The sequence below is a fragment of the Marmota flaviventris genome, chromosome 12, assembly GCF_047511675.1.
Source record: "Marmota flaviventris isolate mMarFla1 chromosome 12, mMarFla1.hap1, whole genome shotgun sequence".
In the NCBI taxonomy this organism is placed as follows: domain Eukaryota; kingdom Metazoa; phylum Chordata; class Mammalia; order Rodentia; family Sciuridae; genus Marmota; species Marmota flaviventris.
In genome coordinates, this window is record NC_092509.1 from 14218810 (window position 1) to 14239490 (window position 20681).

At 44.3% G+C, this 20681-nt stretch overlaps 1 protein-coding gene across 2 annotated transcripts in view; it reads left to right on the plus strand.

Moving 5' to 3' along the window:
* Mtr (5-methyltetrahydrofolate-homocysteine methyltransferase) overlaps positions 1–19728 on the plus strand; it is a 95257-nt gene extending 75529 nt beyond the window's left edge. For both annotated transcript variants that reach the window (XM_027948028.2, XM_071619858.1), the window contains 9 exons: positions 39–120; positions 4152–4250; positions 5240–5315; positions 7445–7600; positions 9079–9275; positions 11187–11387; positions 12376–12568; positions 14113–14225; positions 14626–19728. In XM_027948028.2, the coding sequence (XP_027803829.2) occupies positions 39–120; positions 4152–4250; positions 5240–5315; positions 7445–7600; positions 9079–9275; positions 11187–11387; positions 12376–12568; positions 14113–14225; positions 14626–14712 (1204 nt within the window). In that variant the 3' untranslated portion in view covers positions 14713–19728. The remainder of the gene's footprint in view (positions 1–38; positions 121–4151; positions 4251–5239; positions 5316–7444; positions 7601–9078; positions 9276–11186; positions 11388–12375; positions 12569–14112; positions 14226–14625) is intronic.
* Positions 19729–20681: the final 953 nt, after the last annotated feature.

Below are 20681 nucleotides of genomic sequence, written 5' to 3' on the forward strand. Positions count from 1 at the left end.
CTGATGGATGTGCTTTTCTTCCTGACCCTTCTTTTCAGAACCCACACAGCAGTTAAAATAGCTCCAAGATACAGCGCACCTGTGATCCACGTCCTGGATGCATCCAAGAGTGTGGTGGTGGTACGTGTCGGGCTTTCCTTTTCATTTCACGTATGTTTCAAAGAGAGGACAAAGGAAGCAGTAAGAGCCAGGGGAGTGCCCAGGACCTTTTATTTTTGCCCAGTTCTGCTAAAGAAACAGTCTAGGGCTTACGGTGTGCCACTCGAGCATCTGCTGCTTTGGAAGGAGGTCCTGGTGAGCATGTCCTGTGTTCTCAAAGACAGCCGAGCAGCAGATAGAGAGGGATGGCACCAAGACTCCTGTGACCTATACAGCTGCGCTGACAGACAGAATTTTCCAGTTTACACACATGAATAGACACGCCTTGACCACTGCCAGAGTTAAGCAGAATGTAGGATTTTAAGAATGACCTTTTTCCAGATAGAAGAACACTCAAGAATGGGTCAGTTGACCGAAGCAAGGACAGAAAAACATTGACTAGGTATTAAAATCACAGAATAATAGATTGTCTTTCTTAGCAAATATAATAAACAGCTTGTGTAAGTGTCTTTCCCTGCTTTTCTCCTTCAGTGAATAAGAGATCCCATCTTATTACCTGTTTCATTGTGTTTACTGAATAATAGGAAACAACAGTTGGAGGGCATCTGAGACCATGTGGCCGACTAGTTTCCAAGTTCATTCTGAGCCGTAGAATTCTTGCCAATAAGTGATGTTTGACCTAGAAACTCAGTGTGGTACAGAAAAGAGCCAAGTAACCCTTCTGACCTTCACCCCACTCCTGTTTCTCATCAGGAGAGCAGGGTTTGACAATTGCCAGTGTAGGCCAGTCTTCACACTTGGCAGGGGAGAAATGCCACCAAGGAGGCCTGGTGGTTTGGGAGGACTTCCAGTGGTATCATGCAACCTGGACCAGGGTGCCCACGTTTCCTGAGCCATCTTCTGAAGGAATTCCTATGAATCTGAAAAAATTCAGATCTGTGAATTTTTTTTTACATGGAAATTATACAGTAATTGCTATTATTGAAAGTTTGTGGACTACCAGGTGATGAAGTAAGTGCTTCACAGAGGTTATTTAATCTCCAGAGTGGGCTCAGAAGGGAGATACTTTTATTATCCATTTTAGAGAAGAGAAAATGGGAAGAAAGGGATTAGTAATTCTTGAGGCCACATACCCATCAGATGGCAGGTGTGGAACTGACTGAATGCAATCCTCCTTATACTGTCCTAAATTAAACCTGTTTTCATTAAATATTCAACAACTTTTTATTTAAAAGGATAAAATTAAATCAGGCTGAAATCATAAAATTGCCCTTTTAAAAAGTTTTTCATTGACATAGAAAAATGTGCAAATAATCTATAGTTTTAAAACTCAATTTTAAAAACAATGTTTGTGTCTTAATTTCGGATCATGTTTCTTCAGAGTTTATATTAAATCCAGTTTAATGACCAGTGTTCACATTTTTAAGCTCTGTTGGCTATTTGCAAGTACTGTGAATGGTGCTGAACATTTTCCATCTGGGGATAAGGCTGTTGGACCAGCTTGAATGCTCAGTGCTTGCCCTGCAGGTGGGTGTGTGTTGGGGGGTGTTGGCCCTTGAGTCTAGGTCTGGAGGACAGACTCCTTCAAACAAGGCCTTGCTGGGAGCCAGGCAGGGGAGATAAGGAGTGGGCAGGCCTTGTATTCATGGCAGTGCACTCCCTGGGCTGGGGTTTCCAGCTATGCTTAGCTCTCCTCATGTACAACGAATTGACCACTCTTCCAGGTGACTCAACATATGTCCTATGGTAGGTCATTTGGATAACTGTTAGTGACTCTTTCTAGGAGCCAGTGATAGGTTGAACGTTGGACAGCACCATGCTTTAGTAGCTATCTTGTGCATTTGAAAGATTTAAAGATGTAGCAAATATTACAGTCAGGCCTGAGGATTCCCTTTGCTTTCTTTCCTTTCTTTAAGAAGGGTAAAGTTAGTTCTTTTTAAATTATATTTAAAAATTTCAACTTACTTTCTTTCATTGTACAAGTATTACCATAAAAAGTAAAAAACAAATGGAGGTAAATAAAAGTTGTGATATGTCTTAGTGGTTAGCATGAAACATCTGATAGACCTCAGATTGCTAGATTAGCAGCACGTTGGCTATGAACTTTTTCCTTCCCTTATGTGCCTCCCCCTTCCTCCATCACCCTTCCCTCCCTCCCTTCCTTTCTTCCTTTCTTTCAAGTAAGGATTGAATCCAAGGGTACTATACTACTGAGCTTACATCCCTAATCCTTTTTTGTTTTAAGTTGCCCAGGCTGGCCTTGAACTTGTGTTCCTCTTGCCCCACATTTCTGAGTCGCTAAGATTATTTTAGGGGTGTGCCACTATGCCTGGCTGAGCTTGTTTCTTTAGTCAATAAGTCATACTGGGCAGGAAGGGCCACTGGGAGCAGGGGGTTCTCTGAAATATGGAAGGTGCCAGCAAACTGTAGTAGTAGATTCTGGCTACCAGCTAGCACCTGTGCCAGGGGATTATAAATGCTCTGCATGTTAGAAAAATCCAGAGATGGGTCTCAGGGTACATGATTTAGCAGAATGCAGCACTGTTAAGATGTTGGTTCCTTGTACTTGGGGAGCTGAGGTGTGCATCGCTCTCTTGTTTTCATTTGCCTCACTGGGTTTCCTAAGTGAGAACTCTGCGGGGGTGAGTTTGTGTAAGGCAGTGAAATACTTCATTTGGGAAACTATTTTTTAGGCCTGCCACAATGGTCTTTTCTGATTATATTTCTTAACGAAGTGATTTTTTTTTTTTTTTTTAGCTATCCCATAGGTGATGGGATTGTTAATAGAGATACTTAGGGAATCCCATAGTTTACAGACTTTTAAACTGGGAGGCACATCAGCCATCATCCAGTCTTAAGTTGTGTAATTTTAGATGAAGGTGCTGAACTTCCTTGTCTTTTTGTGTGTGAGAAAATCCTGCTAGAGAATGAGGGAGGGATAGTGCTGTCGTTTTCTACTGATATAATCATTAGCAGTTCTTCTTTCTTTGTAATGTTATTTTGAGCTATGGTGAAAGCTAGTCTTCTATTAGCTTGATAGTCATAATCACAAATAATTTTTAGCTTATCTTGGTTTTATAATTTAATGAGTAATTTCACATTTTCTTAGATTATCATTTTTCTTTCATATCTTAGTAAAAGCTCCCAGTTGAGCATGAAGGTTAGCCTCATTCTTAAACACATCATAAGGGCATACCTTGTATGCTCCAGATGTAAGTGAGGCATCAGGGGTGCAGAGGTGGTTGACATGCTCTTGGTTCTCAAGGAATCTACTTCTATAAGGGGAGTAGATGTGACCAGGTATTAAAAGCCTGTGGGTGATCTGGGTGTATTTGAAGCACTGAAGAAGGTACTGAACCCACTGTCTCCCGATCCCTAAGATCACCTTCAAATTCAGTGATTCACCAAAAGGACTTGGAGGTCTCAGAAACACTGTATACTCATGATCACAGTGGTTGCCATAGAAAGATATAGCTTAAAATGTGCAAAGGCAGAAGGCATAGAAGGTGTGTTGCAGGTGACAGGCACAAGTTTCAGTTTGTCTCCCAGGGAGTCATGCAGACAGCACTTAACTCTTCCGCTAGTGATGTGTGTCAGCTTTCAAGGAGCATTGCCAATGAGGACGCTTACTCAGACCTTGCTGACTTGTCACATATGCCCACGTGTCTGGTCTTAGCAGCTTAGTCTTCAACCCTTCTAAGGTCAAACAGATACAGCCTGAACCACAACCCTCACCATAAATGATATTGTTGGTATCAACTCTGGCAAGGCCCAAAGCCCAGGTATACAATGACACTCTTATCAGGCAGGATATCCCAGGGGCTTAGAGCTTATCTACAGGGGAGGAGTCCAGGATTAGGACTTTCTTTGGCATGTACAGGATTTTGTACCTAAAGCTCACTGAGTTCACCTGGTACTGCACACCTGGGCAGGAGTGAACACAGTTGGCCAAGTGAGAGAGAACGTTGTTAGGGGAGCCTTTCTTAGGGAGGTGTCTCCAGAGTTTTTATTGTTTGCTGTTCTCTGGTTACTGACTTTATTTTGCATTTTAGTGTTCTCAACTGTTAGATGAAAATCTAAAAGATGAATTCTTCGAAGAAATCATGGAAGAATATGAAGATATTAGACAGGACCATTATGAGAATCTCAAGGTAAATGACAGAAACAGGATTTTATTTGTTTGGGCAATAAGGTGATCTTGTGGTGATCTTCCTTTACTTTAAGGAAGGAAAAGGCTTAGTTAGGGTCCTTTCAGAGAAGTCCTGCTTTGTAATTCAAATCAGAGTTCTCTATTGTCTTAAGTTCCCAAGCACTTTTGGTTATATTAAAATGAACCTTAATCTATTGAGGCAAACATGTGCTGGGTCCCCCACAGGTGGTCGGTGCTGTGCTAGATGCCAGAGTTATGAGAATGAATTAATATGAGCTCATACCTGCCAGCAAATAGGAGCTGCACACTACCCATAGAGCTCTGCTGTGAGGGAATAGTGAAGGAAAATGGAGGTGTTAGTCAGGACCTTCCTGAGTCTCTTTCCCTGATGAACTCACCCTGACTGTGCAGAACTGTGTCAGTAACTGTCCTGCCCTCTGTCAGGGAATCTATAATTACTCTTTTGAAATCTTTGGGGTATTTCCTCCTGGTTATTTGCTTCTGGGATTTTGGTTGGGGGAGTGGCATTGGGAGTTGTTAGGGAAGTGAATCAGTTAACAGACTGCATGAAGAAAGGACGTGGATTGGTTTTTGAGTTGCCAGCAAGCCTGGCTCACTGTGAGTGGCTTTTTCTTTCCCCTTAGGTTTGTCCACAGTGACAGTTCCTTGGTTTTACCTTCTGGTCCCCTGGGTGGTTGATGATAGGCCTCAGGTATTCTGAAGGCACTGGCATGCAAGACTGTTGGGGCTGCAGGGTAGCCTTATAATTACATATCCGTAGCTAAGAGAAAGTTATTAGTTTTTTCTGCTCCTGTTCCAGTGTCTGAAGCCATGTTGGATAGAAGAGGAGAACCTTTTTAGGATAAGGATTTTCACTAAATGGCATTCATTTTCTTGCAAAGATTCTGTACTTTCTTGGTCATGTGTTTATAATAGATGTGGAAGAAGTAAGAGTCTCAGCCTAAATAACTTTATTTTTTCCCCCAACAGGAGAGGAAATACTTACCCTTAAGTCAAGCCAGAAAAAATGGTTTCCATATTGACTGGTTGATGGAACCTCACCCAGGTCTGTGTGGAGATAGCTGGGTGTGATAACTGACAATATGCTGAGGAGATGTTTGCAATTTTGTGGCTACAGAATGAAACCAGCAGCTAGTGACTCTCAGTTGTGCATAATAACAAGTGGCCCTGGTGACTGACAAGAAAGTAAACAGGCAGTATTTAAGGAAAACCTGTCGTCTGCTAGACACTGTCCTGAGGTGAAGTTCAGACAGCTCTGTAGTGAGCATGGGTGTGGACTCCATTTTGAAGAAGAAACTGAGTTTCAGGGAATAATTGAAAGGTTCCTAGGATTCCAGTTTGGATTTGTCTCTTAAGTGTTCAGGGAGCTGCAGGACTGTGCCTTCTCTGAGCTGTGCTTGAGTGGTTGTCCCTCAGCCTGACCTGTGTCTTGAGCAGGCCCAAGGACAGGCGGGGAAGGTCTGAAATAGAAAACTCCTTATACTCTCAGGTCTTGAAACAGTGCAGCAAAGCTTCAGCCCCTATTTCTTGCTCACCTTGTATTTATCTGGATGCTTCCCTTTCTTTCTGTTTCATTTGGTTTCTTCCTTTTGTTTTTTTCCTAGCTACCTTCTTGCTCACATAGGTGTTCCCAAGGGAATAGAATGTATGAGGTGTTTGACAGGCTTAGAGAGGCTTGAGCTACAAATGCAAACCTAGGCAGGGTGAGCAGGGCTTGTGTTAGTTGAAGTCATAGTTCCAAGTAATATCTCAGATCAGCTTTCAGTGCTCATGACATCTGTGTTGTACACATGCTCAGCAGAGTTGAGAGGATTAAATTGGAAATGTAGGTGTGCTTGGTTCTAATTTCATTCCTGCTGAGTGTAGTTTGGTGGAAAGAATGCCAGATTGGGAGGAGGGGGGTTCTCAATGCCAGCTCGCTGCTGGCTGTTTCTCTGAGTGACCTTGAGTGTCTGTCTTCCATATCTGACAGTTTCCAGGGTGTAGAAAGGAAGTCCTGTGAGGCTAATGTGAGACATGTAAGAACCTTGGAGCAAACAGATCCATTGCTGTGTAGTCCCTGCTGTAACATTTTGCCTTTTGTCTCACTGCGAAGTGGGGCTAATAGCCCTAGGGCAGGTCTGTCAGGCATTCCAAACATGCTTTGATAGAAATAGTCCCTGGAGGTCCCATTGTTCCTGACAGCAATAGGGACACTCTCCAAGTGGCCATTTTACAGGGCTCTGACCTGCTGTCCAAAATGTGGGGCCCTAAGATAACCCCAGAAATGTTGTGAGGACAGCGTAGCGTTTCAGGAGCTACAGGAAGAAAGGAAAGTTTCCTCTCAAGGGCCTGGGTGGTAGAGTTTGGGGCAACTCTTGATCTCTGGGTGACCAGGTTGATCGAGAGTAAGCCTGTCCTCTGACTCTGCAGCAGAAGTTTTTCCCTGCCTCCCTGGAAAGAGGCCACTGTAATCAGGAGAATGGGGGTAGTAGTCATGCAACCCCTAAGGGGACTGTATGACTTGTTACCAAACAAACTGACATAATGGGTGTTTATAAGAAGAGATTGTCCTGTATAAATAGGACATAGTGCCCTGTGTCCCTTCCTCCCCTGTGGAAATAACCACAATGCTGAATTTGGGATTTCATTTCTGTACATGTCCTTATACTTTGTGCATATGTGTTAGCAGGCAGTACTGACTTGTTTCATCGTTGCAGACTTTATATACAAGTAGCTTACTATCTTTGTTTTTCTGTGGCCTTTGTTTATTATTTACTTTGTGGACCTGAGAATGAAACCCAGGGCCTTGCACATACTAGGCAAGCCCTCTACCAGTGGGCTGTACCCCACCCCTGGTGGTCTTTATTTTGTATTGTTTTCATTTGTATAAGGGTAAATTGACACAAATCCTCCTTTTTCCTGGGGTGGGAATGGAGGGCTGAGGGCAGTGTTTCCAGGGTGGTGGAACTAGCATGGGAAGAATTGTTTTATTTAAGGTTTAGTGCAGAATGACTCCTTCCCCAGGGTAATTTAAAGTTCCCCTCTTTGTATGAAAACTCCTACGGGTGACTGGCAGGAGGCAGAGCGTGGAAGCCCACAGAGTGAGGCTCAGGGAAACAGGCCTCTAGGCTCTGCGCCCGCGCAAGGGACTCAGCCTGAACCAGAGTTGCCCGCTGTGTTTCCCTCCTGTAGTGAAACCCATGTTTATCGGGACCCGGGTCTTTGAAGACTATGACCTGCAGAAGCTGGTGGACTACATTGACTGGAAGCCTTTCTTTGATGTCTGGCAGCTCCGTGGCAAGTACCCGAATCGAGGCTTTCCCAAGATATTTAACGACAAAACAGTAGGTTAGTTCAGTAGGTCCTGTGTTACTGCCTGATATTTAAGATGTAGTATTATGACTTTGAAGGCAGGAGTATTTGGTAAGCCATGTATTTGAATTATGCAGAGTGTAGCTGCTTTCATTTTGTTAACCTGCTTAACTTTCAGATGGTTTTTAAATTGCGTGGTCAGTCCTATTACAGAGACTAAATTTGGTGTTTCATTTATTCACCCTGTCGATAAATGTTTATTGACATCTTTTACATGCTGGACTCTGTGCTGGGCACTAGGGATAAACAGAAGGAGACAGTTAATCCTGCCATCCAGTACCTGACTCACTGGGACAGCTGAGAATACTGGAAGTGCTACACTACTCCTGCGGGTCCTGCAGACCCAGGAAGAGCTAGAGCTCAGATGGGGAGCTCAGACCAGGCTTCCTGGATGAGGCAGTATTCGAACTGTTTTTTGGAAGTGGGATTTACTGAGGCTGGGCCTGGGGATGTGAGGTGGCACTGAAGTAAAGGGCATTCCAGGCAGAGGAGGCAGATCTGAGAAGGCTCAGACAGGTGTCCTGTGTGGGGAACTGCCAGGAGCCCACTGTGCCCAGAGCATTAGGGAGCAGAGAGGGATTGGGGGTGATAAACTAGAGAATGGGTGAGTTGATAAATTTAGCCCCAGTTCTCACAACTAGCCTCACCCCCAAACCTACCCTCGACACAAGGGCTCACAGTGCAGAGCCAGTCAGGGTTAGGAAATGGCCAGATCAGAGTGAGACTCAGTGAGGGTGGACTCAGAAATATGAGGTGAGTTTTGGGAAGAGTTGAGAAGCCAGCCTTTGCCAGTTTGTTGGAGAGGTCCTGGGCACATGTGTTAAGATGCTGAGACTCAGCAGCTCCCAGGTAGCCAGGAGGGTGATGGTTGGCAGGGGCTTCTCACTGTGCTGCCCCTCAGCCTCACAGGTAAGCAGTCATGGGGCTGTAGGACTGGCCCCAGCATGGGCCTGGGACCTCAGTGTTACAGATGCAGAAACCAAGGGAGGGTGTTCTGGGGCCTGGCTCCCCTGTGCAGGCACAGCACTGAGGCCACATAGGAGCATTTGGAGCCACTCCTCCCTCCTTACCCTGTCCCACGCCTTAAGATCACTGTGGAACCAGGGGAGTCATGGGGGCACAGAAATATCAGGGAGCCTGGGATTCAGCCTGCTTTTCTTGCCCTCTGATAGACTGCTTTGGGCTGCCATAGCTTTGGCTCTCAGCTTTTTGTGAAATGGAAAAATGCAAGTGGCTTGAGCTGGGGGAGGCAGACTGGGAGCTGTGTTTCACGGGAACCATCAGCCCCGGCTGCTTCCTTTCAGCTGTGCTGGTGGCCAATACCAGAAGGCTTAGAGGGGAGTGAGGATAGGTGAAGGGGAAACCGGCCCAGGGGTAGTGGTTTTTAAAACAAGCATTCCTTACTGGTTACTGTTGGCATCTTTAAGTGAATTCTTTCTGTATTTTTCTAATAGGTGAAGAGGCCAGAAAGGTATATGATGATGCCCAGAGTATGCTGAACGCACTGATTGGTCAAAGAAAGCTCCAGGCCAGGGGTGTGGTTGGGTTCTGGCCAGCGCAGAGTGTCCAGGACGACATCCATCTGTATGCAGAGGGTGTGGTGCCTCAGGCTGCGGAGCCCATAGCCACCTTTCATGGGTTGAGGCAACAGGTACGAAGGGCGCAGGGACAGTGAACACACTGCTGTTACTTTTGGGTTCAGTCACTAAACTACAACATTACTGTGAATTAAATCTGAGCTTTGTATAAATGATAGCATCTGCTCCACCTCATCCTCCATGGGCCCAGGCCCACAGCACCTGTGAGGATGGCAGGAGAAGGCGCAGCACGGGTAGACCTGGCAAGGCCTCTTGGGCACCAGCAGAAGCGTCTGCAGGTGGACAGGAAGCATGGCTTCCTGAGCCACAACCCCGGCCCCTGCTGAGGAGTTTAGTCACCATCTTGCCTGCAGCACTGGCTGATTTTCTGCCCAGGGTCAGGCTGTACTTGCTTTCATGGCTGGCAGATAGCTTGTGAAGCTTCTGAGTGGCTACTCATGGATTAATTGATCAGTCACAAGCTATACCACGTATACAGGAGCATCTGTGGATGGTACCAAGGGAGGGTTGGTACCCGGCCCCTGGCCCTGACTCTTCTGAGCCTGGGCTGGTTGACCAAGTTCTCTGAGCCTCAGATGTCTTACCTGTGAGGTGGAGCCAGTAGTGTCACTTCCCTAGGCTGTTTAGAGAGTTAAATTAGCAGTTCATATAAAGGATGGCATCTAGCGAGCGTGTGGTTAATGTTAGTTAATATTCGTTGCAACCTGTTTGTCTCTTCAGTTATTTATTGACTATGTAATGTTCATAAGACCTTAGTTGTCACCTTAATACCTGGGAGAGTCAGTCATCAGGTGAGAGTGGAAAATGGGCAAGGATAGGCACCTGGGCTATGAGGAGAGTCACAAGCAAACCCAACTGAGCTCTTTGGTTTCAGACTGTCCTGGGGTGACCCAGCTGTCTCCTGCAGTGTCCCCTGTGGCAGACAGCGCATGGCCAATATAATGTTGACCCTAATAGTTTGCTGAACCACATCTGATGATGTTTGTGGAGCTTATACATATAGTGGTCCCCATGCAAACATAGCACCAGGACTTAATGTTGATCTGGATTAAAAATACATTGAGGACAAGCTGGGTGCAGTGGCATGTGCACATTATTCAGGAAGCTGAAGTAGGAATATTGGAAGTTTGAGGCTAGCCTCTGCAATTTGGTAAGACCTTGCATTAACATAAGTAGGGTTGGGGATGTAGCTCAGTGTAGAGGGCCCTGGGTTCAATCTCCAGTCCAGTCCAGCAATAAAACAAAACAAGAAGTGGGGGGACTTTTTTTTTTTTTTTTTTGTATGCTTGTTTAAGATTCTGGTTCCTAGCACAGTGCAGTCAGTGTGTGAGTGAACAAATAAGTGGGTTTTTAAAATCTTATTTTACTTGTGTCCTATTCCATTTTCTGTTGCTATGACAGAATACATGAGACTGATAATTTATTAAGAAAAAAATTATTTCTGTTTATATTTTGGAGGCTGGGAAGTTCAAGCTATGTAGCCACTTCTGGTAAAGGTCATGTACTGCTTCATAACGTGGCAGAAATGGGGAGAGGGCACAACACACACACACACACACATACACACACACACACACACACACACAAAAGAAAAGATGGTTGAGCCATAGTTTACCAGCCATAGTTTACCATTCCTGTAAGAAAGATAGTAGTACATTTATAAGAATCCAGATACCTCCCACCAGGCCCCATCTCCCTACATTGCCACTTTGAGGAATTACACACATGAACTTTTTGAGGCATACACTCAAACCACAGCAATTTGTTTATTCATCAAATATTCATTGAATACTCACTATGTCAGGTACTGTTCTAAGTGCCACAGGTTTAATAGTGAGCAAAATAGGTAACATCCCTGTGCTACGAAGCTTAATTATTTGAAGATCCCCAGTTGCTTTCCTCTGTGCCAGTCCTGGTGCCAGATCCATGCTAATAACCTCTATTCCTGCTGCTTGGGTTTTAAGGCTGAGAAGGACTCTGCCAGCACAGACTCGTACCAGTGCCTCTCGGACTTCATCGCTCCTCTGCATTCTGGGATCCGGGACTATCTGGGCCTGTTTGCTGTTGCATGTTTTGGGGTGGAAGAGCTGAGCAAGGCCTATGAGGACCAGGGCGATGACTACAGCAGCATCATGGTCAAGGCTCTGGGGGATCGGCTGGCAGAGGTAAGGCAACGGTGGTGTACTGGGCACTGAAGTGGAGTCCAGCTGGGTGAGATAACCACAACAGTATCAGAAAGATACCACTATTAAAACCACTCTTTTTTTCCTTGATTTATATGCTGTGCTGGCTTTAACATTACAACATGTTTTAGAAATCACGAATCCTTAAGTAGTTTTCACGTATCGTCCTTCAGGCAAAGGAAAACCTTCAGTGGTGCTGTAGTTAGCCATTGCCTTAGAACCTTGACCTCTTGCCTTATGTCTGATGCCTCTTTTGCTTGCTGTGGTGTGATGTTTTTCTGAAAACCCCCCAGAATTAAAAACCAGATTAGGTGTGGTGGCGCACATCTGTAATCCTAGTGGCTGGGGAGGCTGAGGCAGGAGGATTGCGTGTGCAAAGCCAGCCTCAGCAACCATGAGGCACGAAGCACCTCAGTGAGACCCTGTCTCTAAATAAAATACAAAATAGGGCTGGGGATGGGGCTCAGAGGTTTAGTGCCTCTGAGTTTGATCCCTGATACCCCCTGCTGCTGCAAAACAAAACATGTTTGTTTTAGAACCCCTTCTGATGTTCGTATCTTCTATAGATTCTTCATCTTGTTATATGGGATAGGGCAGCCAAGGCTGTGGGGAGAGCCTGCCCCCTTTCCCTGTGGTGAGCCATGGAGGAACGCAGCTGTGTGGTCTCTGCTGCTCTTTCTGGGAGTGGTACTATAGACTGACCTTCAGAGAATATTAGTATTAAAAATCTTGGAATTCTCAGATCATTAAACATGACACTCCGAGTCCAGGTTCAGGTTGCTGTAGAGCAGCAGAGTAGCTAATGAAAGGATAAAGTCTCAAGAACGCAGCCTGTCCCCTCTTGGCAACTTCACCTGGGTTGTGGGCCTGCCGAGGGAGGCTGTTCCATGTGGCTTTGACCGGGAGGGAGGTTGCTGGCATGCTACACGCTCCAGCCACTGCCTGAGCGTGCCTCTGCTCTGGTTCCTAGGCCTTTGCAGAGGAGCTGCATGAGAGGGTTCGCAGAGAATTCTGGGCCTACTGCAGCAGTGAGCAGCTAAGCGTCCCAGATCTGCGCAAGCTCCGGTATGAGGGGATCCGGCCAGCTCCCGGCTACCCCAGCCAGCCTGACCACACTGAGAAACTCACCATGTGGAGACTGGCCGACATCGAGCAGTGCACAGGTGTGTGTGTGGAAGGGTGATTGCCTGTCTTTCCTCACTCAGTTACGCTTTTTACCAGGGTAATGGCATCTATGGTTAGAGATTTTTTAAAAATAGAAGAGTTATGATGAAATCAACTCTTATTCCTCCCTTTCTCACTTTTAGCTATTCATTGTATTTTATTTTCATACTACTGTATTGTCTTTTTATATCACCTTTATAGACTGATCAATTTAAATTATTTTCTCTTGACCCATCATGGATGAGATGTCTTCTCCCACCCCTTGCTGGCCCATTCCCCTCTTGCCCCAGGTCTCTCTTGCTGGTGTGATAGTGTCTTTCATCCCTCCTTAGCAACCCACAGATGATGTCCTGTTGGTGGTTTTATCTGCTTCAGGCCCATATTGTTTGCTGGTGGTATCTCTGGACACCAGCCTTTCAGAGTTCCCAGCTCCCTCCTCTTTCCTATCATGCTGGGATGAACATTTATGCTCTTCTGTATTCATAATTCACTCATGTTTTATCTGTGTTTTGATTCTCATAGTTAAAATGGAAAGTTGGCACATGTCCTCTTGAGATGGAGCCCTGGGCACCCAGTGTCAGCGTCCCTGGCCCAGGGTAGAATCTGCCATGGTTCTGTGGCTGTGCATTGCCCCATCCTTATGCAGGTTCTAGCCCTTACCACAGATCACGTGGTTGACAAGACTGAGACAGAGTTCACAGTTTTTTTTTTTTTTTTTTTAAGAAAGAGTGAGAGAGAGAGAAAGAGAGAATTTTTTGATATTTTTATTTTGTTTTTAGTTTTCAGCGGACACAACATCTTTGTTTGTATGTGGTGCTGAGGATCGAACCCAGGCCGCACGCATGCCAGGCGAGTGCGCTACCGCTTGAGCCACATCCCCAGCCCCAGAGTTCGCAGTTTTCAGTGGGAATAATGAAAGGCATGTTGCCAAGCTGGCAGAGCTAAAGGAATCCAGGTTGAAGTGAGAAACTGCAAAATGCAAGCAGTCCTGGGATCTGGATTTGGGTCCTATTTTCCACAAGCCAGCTATGGCAAGGCACTTGACCTTTGAGTTGTTCTCTTTCCATGTCCATAACCTGAGTAGCTTAGAATAGATAGCCTTGGGAGTCCTTTTGGGTTCCCAGACCCCAGGAGAAAGTATCGCTTCTTTTTTGTGCTGTTGTGAGCTTATTCCTCACTGGCACCAGCTGTCAGTCATTGCTCGTGTTCCTGGCCCCTGGAGCTATGTGGAGCTGTCAGATGGCTCTGTCTTCCCCAGGCTTAGCAGCAGGTCGCGGCCTCTGCACTGATCTTTGGTAACAGGGGAAGAGTACAGAGAGTCTCTTCCCAGTCTCTTGTATGTTCTGACTTTGTTTTTCTGTCCGGTAGGAATTTGCTAGACCCTTCTGGTCACAGCTTTCTTGCTGGGCCATGTGTCTACCTAGAAGGTATAAGTTTACTTTCATTTATGTGTTCAGCGAGTCTACTGAGTGCCATCCAGTCTACTGAGTACCCCGCATGAGGCCCCCAGTGAATGAGCGTTTTCCTGCATTGCTCTCTCTAGGCATCAGGTTGACAGAGTCTTTGGCAATGGCACCCGCCTCTTCGGTGTCGGGCCTCTACTTCTCCAATCTGCAGTCCAGATATTTTGCTGTGGGGAAAATTTCCAAGGATCAGGTAAGTATGTGGTTTCCTTGGATGCCTGTTGTTCTAAATGGAACTCTAGAACCTATTTTATTTTACATGTGAATGAGAATAAAGGAAGGGAAGGGAATGACGATATTTTCCCCATTAATGTCTGAATTTGATCTTAGCCCATTACCTCATTCCAGCCCTCCCTCTACCAGGAGCATACACAGCCTGCTTCCATACAGCGGGTATTTATTAAGTACTGTTTTCTGCCCAGAGATGAAGGCAGCTAGGTAGACAGATAAATATCTATCTGCATTTAACTTAGTAGATTGCTACTAAGATAAGAAATGGGAGGTACTTAATGTTTTTTGACAAAACCTGAGGAAACTTTAGTTCAGAAAGTCTTTAACACTTGGATTTACTTGGGTGCTTCTATCTTTTGCAGGTTGAAGATTATGCTGTGAGGAAGAACATGACTGTGGCTGACGTGGAGAAATGGCTTGGACCCATCTTGGGATATGATACAGACTAACTTTTCCTCCTGCCCGCCCTCCTCCTCTTAACCTTCTGTATGCTTGCTGACCCCAAAGAAAGATAATCCAAAGTGCCTTTTAACAACAAAGGCCTGAATGCATCTGGTCAGCACGGCCCTGCTTCTAGCTTTAGAAACTATCCTGGAGACGCTATGGAGGAATGGGGCTTCCGGGGATTTCTGGAAGACATCACTGTTTTTAGGTACCTTGAATGAGTAGCAGTGAGGTTCCATGGCTCTCATGGTGTCCCTAGTACCTGGGGACTGGACAAGTGAAGACAGGTCTTTTGCATTTCAAAGCAAGTCAGCCTGCTTCTTCTCCATTTTACCTTGGATCTAGGAGGGAACTTAATTCTCCTAGAAAAGAAGCCTGCAGCCTGGTTGGAATAGAGAAATAGAGAAATGTAACCTTGGAGCAGAGTGCCACTGTGAGAAATGGGGTGTTTTAATCTAAATGGTCCCAACAGCAGACTCTGACAGGAAAGGGAGTATCTCTGCTCTCTTGGAAAGACCTCATTTTCTAAGGCTCAGCTAAATGGCTGCAGAACTCCTTTTGGCAAAGGCATCTCACTGCTCGCCTGTCAGAAATATTGAGCTGTTTGCCCTGGTGTGGCTGAGTGCAGTCACGCTCTCCAAGCTTTTTTGTGCTCCCACAATTTCCTAATCTCTTCCCTGAGGGGGGATAAAAGGAAATGGAGAAGGAGTGGCAGTTAAGGGTGGTTCATGTCTTTTAGTTGTCTTCAGAATTGAGCAGATTCTTAGCTCAGCTGCAGTGACCTTTGCAGAGTTGGACTGTGGACAGTCTGATGTCATTCAATTCTTCTTTTTCTATACTGATCCAACTCGAAAATCATACAGTTTAGAAATAGCTTATTGACTTGTTCTGGGTCATTTTAGGGGAAATGGTAAGAGCATGGACTTCAAAGTCAGATATACGTGGACTCAAATTTCAGCTTTGGCTACTTAATTGCTGTGTGATATAAGTAAATTACTTAGGCTTTCCAATACTGCTTTCTCATCTGTAAAGTGAGAATAAAGAGTGGTTTTTGTCTCACTGACATGAGATGAAGACTAAAGGAGATGACACATGTGGGACAGTTCACATGACATCTGGCACACAGCAAGTTCTTAATAAATGGTAACTTCTGTGGAGTTCTGTAGGTAGCCCCCAGACTCATCATGTAGCAGGTGCTCCTGGAAAGAGAACAAGAGGTTAACAGAGGGCAAAAGAATGGGGAAATGTGCATGGTAATGACTGGACTGAACCTGCTAGATCAGGGGTTCAGACCTCATTTGACTGGGAAAGAGAATCTGCCTCCTATGTTATGTGCTCCACTGGGACTCACTCATTGTGAGCCAAACATCCTCCCTTATCTCACTGCATATCAGCAGGCCATGCCCCTAAAGCAGTGGTATGTTCAGGTTTGTTGGAGGTGAAAGGGGGAAAATAAAAAGACTTGGGTAATAATTCTGCATAGCATCCATAGCATGTATGTGTTTATTGCAGAGCAACATACATTTCCAGCATCGCTTACCCCTGAAGTGAAGGTGATTGTGTACTTTCTTTAGGTACGCTTAACTTGTTTCAGATTGAGAATAGCACTTGGTGTCCTGAGCCACCTAGTTGGAGGACTTACTTCCTGTTCCATAGCAGGTATATTATTTAGGCTCTGGGACATTCTTCTGTGGGAAAAAGAAACCTCCTTCAAATATCTTAATGTATTTTATCTGAATAGTTACTAAGAGTCTCCTGATTGTTAAATACTTGCCATATCTTCTCTCAGCTGGTTTGAGATAGAGTGGCTTTCTTGAATGTGATATCAGTTTAATCCCATGAAAAATCTGTTTCTAAAGACAAAAATTTTGTAAGTTCAAGTACCTACTGTGATCATTAAGAATATAAAATACAACCTGAAGGCACCCTCCTGGGTTTATCTCAGGTGCCAGAGAAGCAGGACTTTAAAGGCAGGGAGTTTAGTGATATTCTAGACTCAGGTCTTCCCTGTGTGGCTTACTCAACCCACAACCTCTTCCATTGTCAGCATCTGGGACTGACGAGAACCACGCGCTTAGCACCTCCACATTCACCAAGGCTCCATGTTAACTTTTCCCTCTAAAGAATTGTCCCCATTTTGCTGCTGGTTCTGCTGTTACTGAGGAGGCTGGTTTGCAGGAGGCTGGTGGTTGAGCTCAGGTCTTAAATACTATTTCTCCTTTGAGCCATTCTGCTAGCCGCCACCCTTCATACAGTGAACTCATGGAGAACAGTCAGGCATGCCGTCAGCAGACCTAGGGTGCCTCGCCCCTTCCAGTCATCTTCTCCTCATGTTCTCTGTGTAGTGCACACACATACACAAACCCCTGCCCTGTGCTTTCTCATTACTCCTGCCACTAGGGACCTTGTGATTATTAGTCCCAGAGGCCTTTCCAACAGGTTTTCTCTTCTTTGGTTTTAGACAGTATTGACCAGTTTTTCAAAAAATTTCTCTACACTGGTTCCCCCTTGACATTCCTTCTCTGGTTAACCCTCTATATTTATGATAATTTATCAGCCCTTTTCATAACTCTCTGCCCACTGAAACTCTCATGTCCCCAGCAGTTGGTCAGCAGTGGCCTCTCAGGCAGTGCTATCTGAGAGGGGAGGCTGTCCAGTCGATAGCTGCAGTTCTCTCCATCCAGACTTCCCTATGCTGATGGACATGGTGATGCTCAGCTCCTTCCCAAGGACATACTTGGGTCTCACCCTGTGTCCCAAACCCTGTCTTTGATGCCTCTCGTCTTAATCCCAGCACATTCACTGATGGGGAGAGATGCTTCTGCCTAAGCCACAAGCCTGAGGCTTACCCATAATCTTTTCTCAGAACTTTGCACTTAAAGATGCACTTATCCTACTTGAGTTGGATGGTGGTAGATTTATTCAGGAACACAGTGATTGAGTCCTGGTTTAGCATTTGAAGAATAAAGAGCTGGGCACAGTGTTGCACTCCTGTAATCCCAGCAGCTCAGGAGGCTAAGGTAGGAGGATCACAAGTTCAAAGCTAGTGAGACCCTGTCTTAATAAAAAGAGACTAAGGATGATGTGGCTCAGTGGTTAAGTACCCCTGGGTCCAATCCCTGGTACAATAAATAAATAAAAAAGTAAGTAAGTAAATAAATAAATTAATTAATTAAAAACAGTTTAAAGGCTAAAGAAGTATCAAAAGAACAAATAAGGGCTGGGGTTGTAGCTCAGTGGTGGAGCACTTTGTCTTGCATGTGTGAGGTACTGGGTTTGAGCCTCAGCACCACATTAAAATAAATAAAGATATTGTGTCCATGTATAACTAAAAAATATTTTAAAAAAGAACAAATGAAGAACTGTTTGTTCACAGAGAATGGGCAATTAAAGACTATAAAGATACTAAAGCTTCCCAAACTGAGTGTAGATTCAATACTGTTTCCAATAGAAAATCAAACAAAGGTTATGTTAAACATAAGCAAATATTTAAACTTATGTAGAATAGCAAAGGGTTAAGAGGGCCAGATGCTTCTGAAGATGAAGAGGGTTAGGGGATTTGTTTTACAGTACATCAAGTTTTATCATAGAGTGTTATGTGGTGCAGAGGTGACTTTCTGAGCAGTGGAATGAGAGCCTAGAAACCAGTCCATGGATATGTTGTGTTGGCCTTGGTGGCCCAGCAGGAATGGTGTGGCCAACGAGTGAGGATAGGAGGGCCAGCTTAAGAAGTACAGTGCTAGAGTGTGGCTGTCCATCTGGGAAAGAAGGAGAGTTAGTGCTGCTTCCCCTCTTGCCCAACAGCCGATTCCAGATGTGCAAAGTGCAGACAGCAGCAGTTTTAAACTTCACATGAAACCCTCCATAAGGCAGGAACAAATCTCTTGAGGCACAGGCAGTAACCCTAAAAGATGATTAAATCAATTCAACCAAACCAAGGGCTATATTAAGCAAATAAGTGAAGAAACAGACCAGAACTTGAGAAAGACGTATTCACAATACAAATAACTAACAAAAGATTAGTTATATAGTTTGTATTTTGAAAAAATAGAAGAAACTTAAAAAGGCATTTCGCATGGGGCTTATAAATGAATAGGAAGATGTCCCTAGCATTACTGATTCGGCAAGTATGAATTAAGACCACAGTCTTAATTCCATTGTATATCCTTAAGATTTGCAAAAATCGGGCCTGATCATAGGAGGGGTTAGAGAAGATCTGTGAAACGCACACGTTGTGCAAGTCACCATTCCTGTAGAAAACAGTTACACTTGCTGACATGAATGTTTGCAGATCTGTGATCTAGCTTTCACCTCGCAGTCATGTTCAACAATGTCTTGCCCTTTAGTATATGCAGGAATGTGCAAGAATGTTCATAGTAACGTGTAATAGTTTGTAACTAAAAAAAGTGAAACATCTGTAGAGGATATCATAAATTACGTATATTTACTCTAAGTGATACTATCTGTAATGAAAGTGAATGATCTGTAGTTATACCTGGTAATAAGAATGAATCTCAAAATGTTAATGGAAAAAACAATTTCCATGACACTACTTATAGTAAGATACAATTATCATAGAGCTCAAAAATAAGCAAAACCAAAGAATATATTGTATGAGCATGCATACAAAACTGTACTATTAAAAAAGGTAACAGTGATAAACCAAAATTTAGCTCAGGAGGATCAATAAATGGAGACTGTCTGTCTTCTGTGATGTAAATCCACAGAGTGACCTGCCAGGTATGGGCAGCAGCTGAGCAAGGAACTTTTGAATTTCTGTAGTTCCATTTGTTCTTTTACCCAGAGAGCAACTCGGTAAAGAAAAGCAACATTGCATTTCAGTTAGAAACACTGGCAGGTTAAGGTCAAATGAATAACATTCTAGTCCTTGGGTGGGAGGGCCTGGGTGTGTGCTATATACAGTTTCGCTTTATAACTGTCAGTTCTGTACATCTGAAATATGCTATATTGAAAAGATGCAGTAAGTATATTGTAAAAAATAAAAGCAAAGTGAAACAAGATTCCTAAGTCTGGTGTGTTTGTATGTCAGATGTGTTTTTTGAAGAAAGGAAAAGTATTTTAGCCAGAATGGACAGTAGTTGGATCAGAGACGGGTGCATTTGTGCACCTGCCAATAGCTCCCAGAAATCAGGTTTTGGTGAAAAGGAGAAGAGGCAGGCAGGTTTGGAACCTTATCCGTGTTTTTGTTTATAGTGTCTTAAAATAGTGCTGGTTCAGGTGCACAAGGAAGGTTGGCAGATTGTCTAATTCTATTTACGTTTGCCATTCTTCAAATGTAATTTTAAAGATTTTCCTCAACTTTAACTTTTAAGTGTTAATGCAGTAGCCCCCTTATCCCTGGGGACACACTCCAGGACTCCATGGATGCCTGACACCACAGATAGTACTAGATCTTTTTTTTGAGTGCATTACAGTTGTAATATTGATGGGATATGTGTAATTTGGCCAATATCACTCCCATTGCTTTCCTCCTTCCCCCTCCCACCCCTTGGTCCTTTTCCCCTACTGATTTCCCTTTGATTTTTTAGGATATCCATCCCCACCTTTGATAGTACCAAATCTTAATGCACTGGTTTTTTTTTTACACATACATCTACGAATGCAGTGCTTTCCCATCTTAGCCAGGCTCTTATACTGTGGCAGTATCTTTTGCCATTTGAGGTGCAGAAGCAGAGCTAGCACAAATATCCTTTTCTTCTGTCACAGTTTCACAGAAGATTTGTTCTTATTAGTTATTGGTTTGTTCTCCCCCTTAAGTTCAAAACTTTAATCTTTTCACCTAAAGGAACTTTACAGCTTCTCTTTGACTTATCTGAATTGCCAGCATCACTACTCTTACTCTTTGGGGCCACTACTAAGTAAAATAAGGGCTAGTTGAGCACAGGCACTGTAATACAGTAACAATCTGATAACCAGGACAGCTACTAAGCAGCTAACAGGTGGTAGCATATAC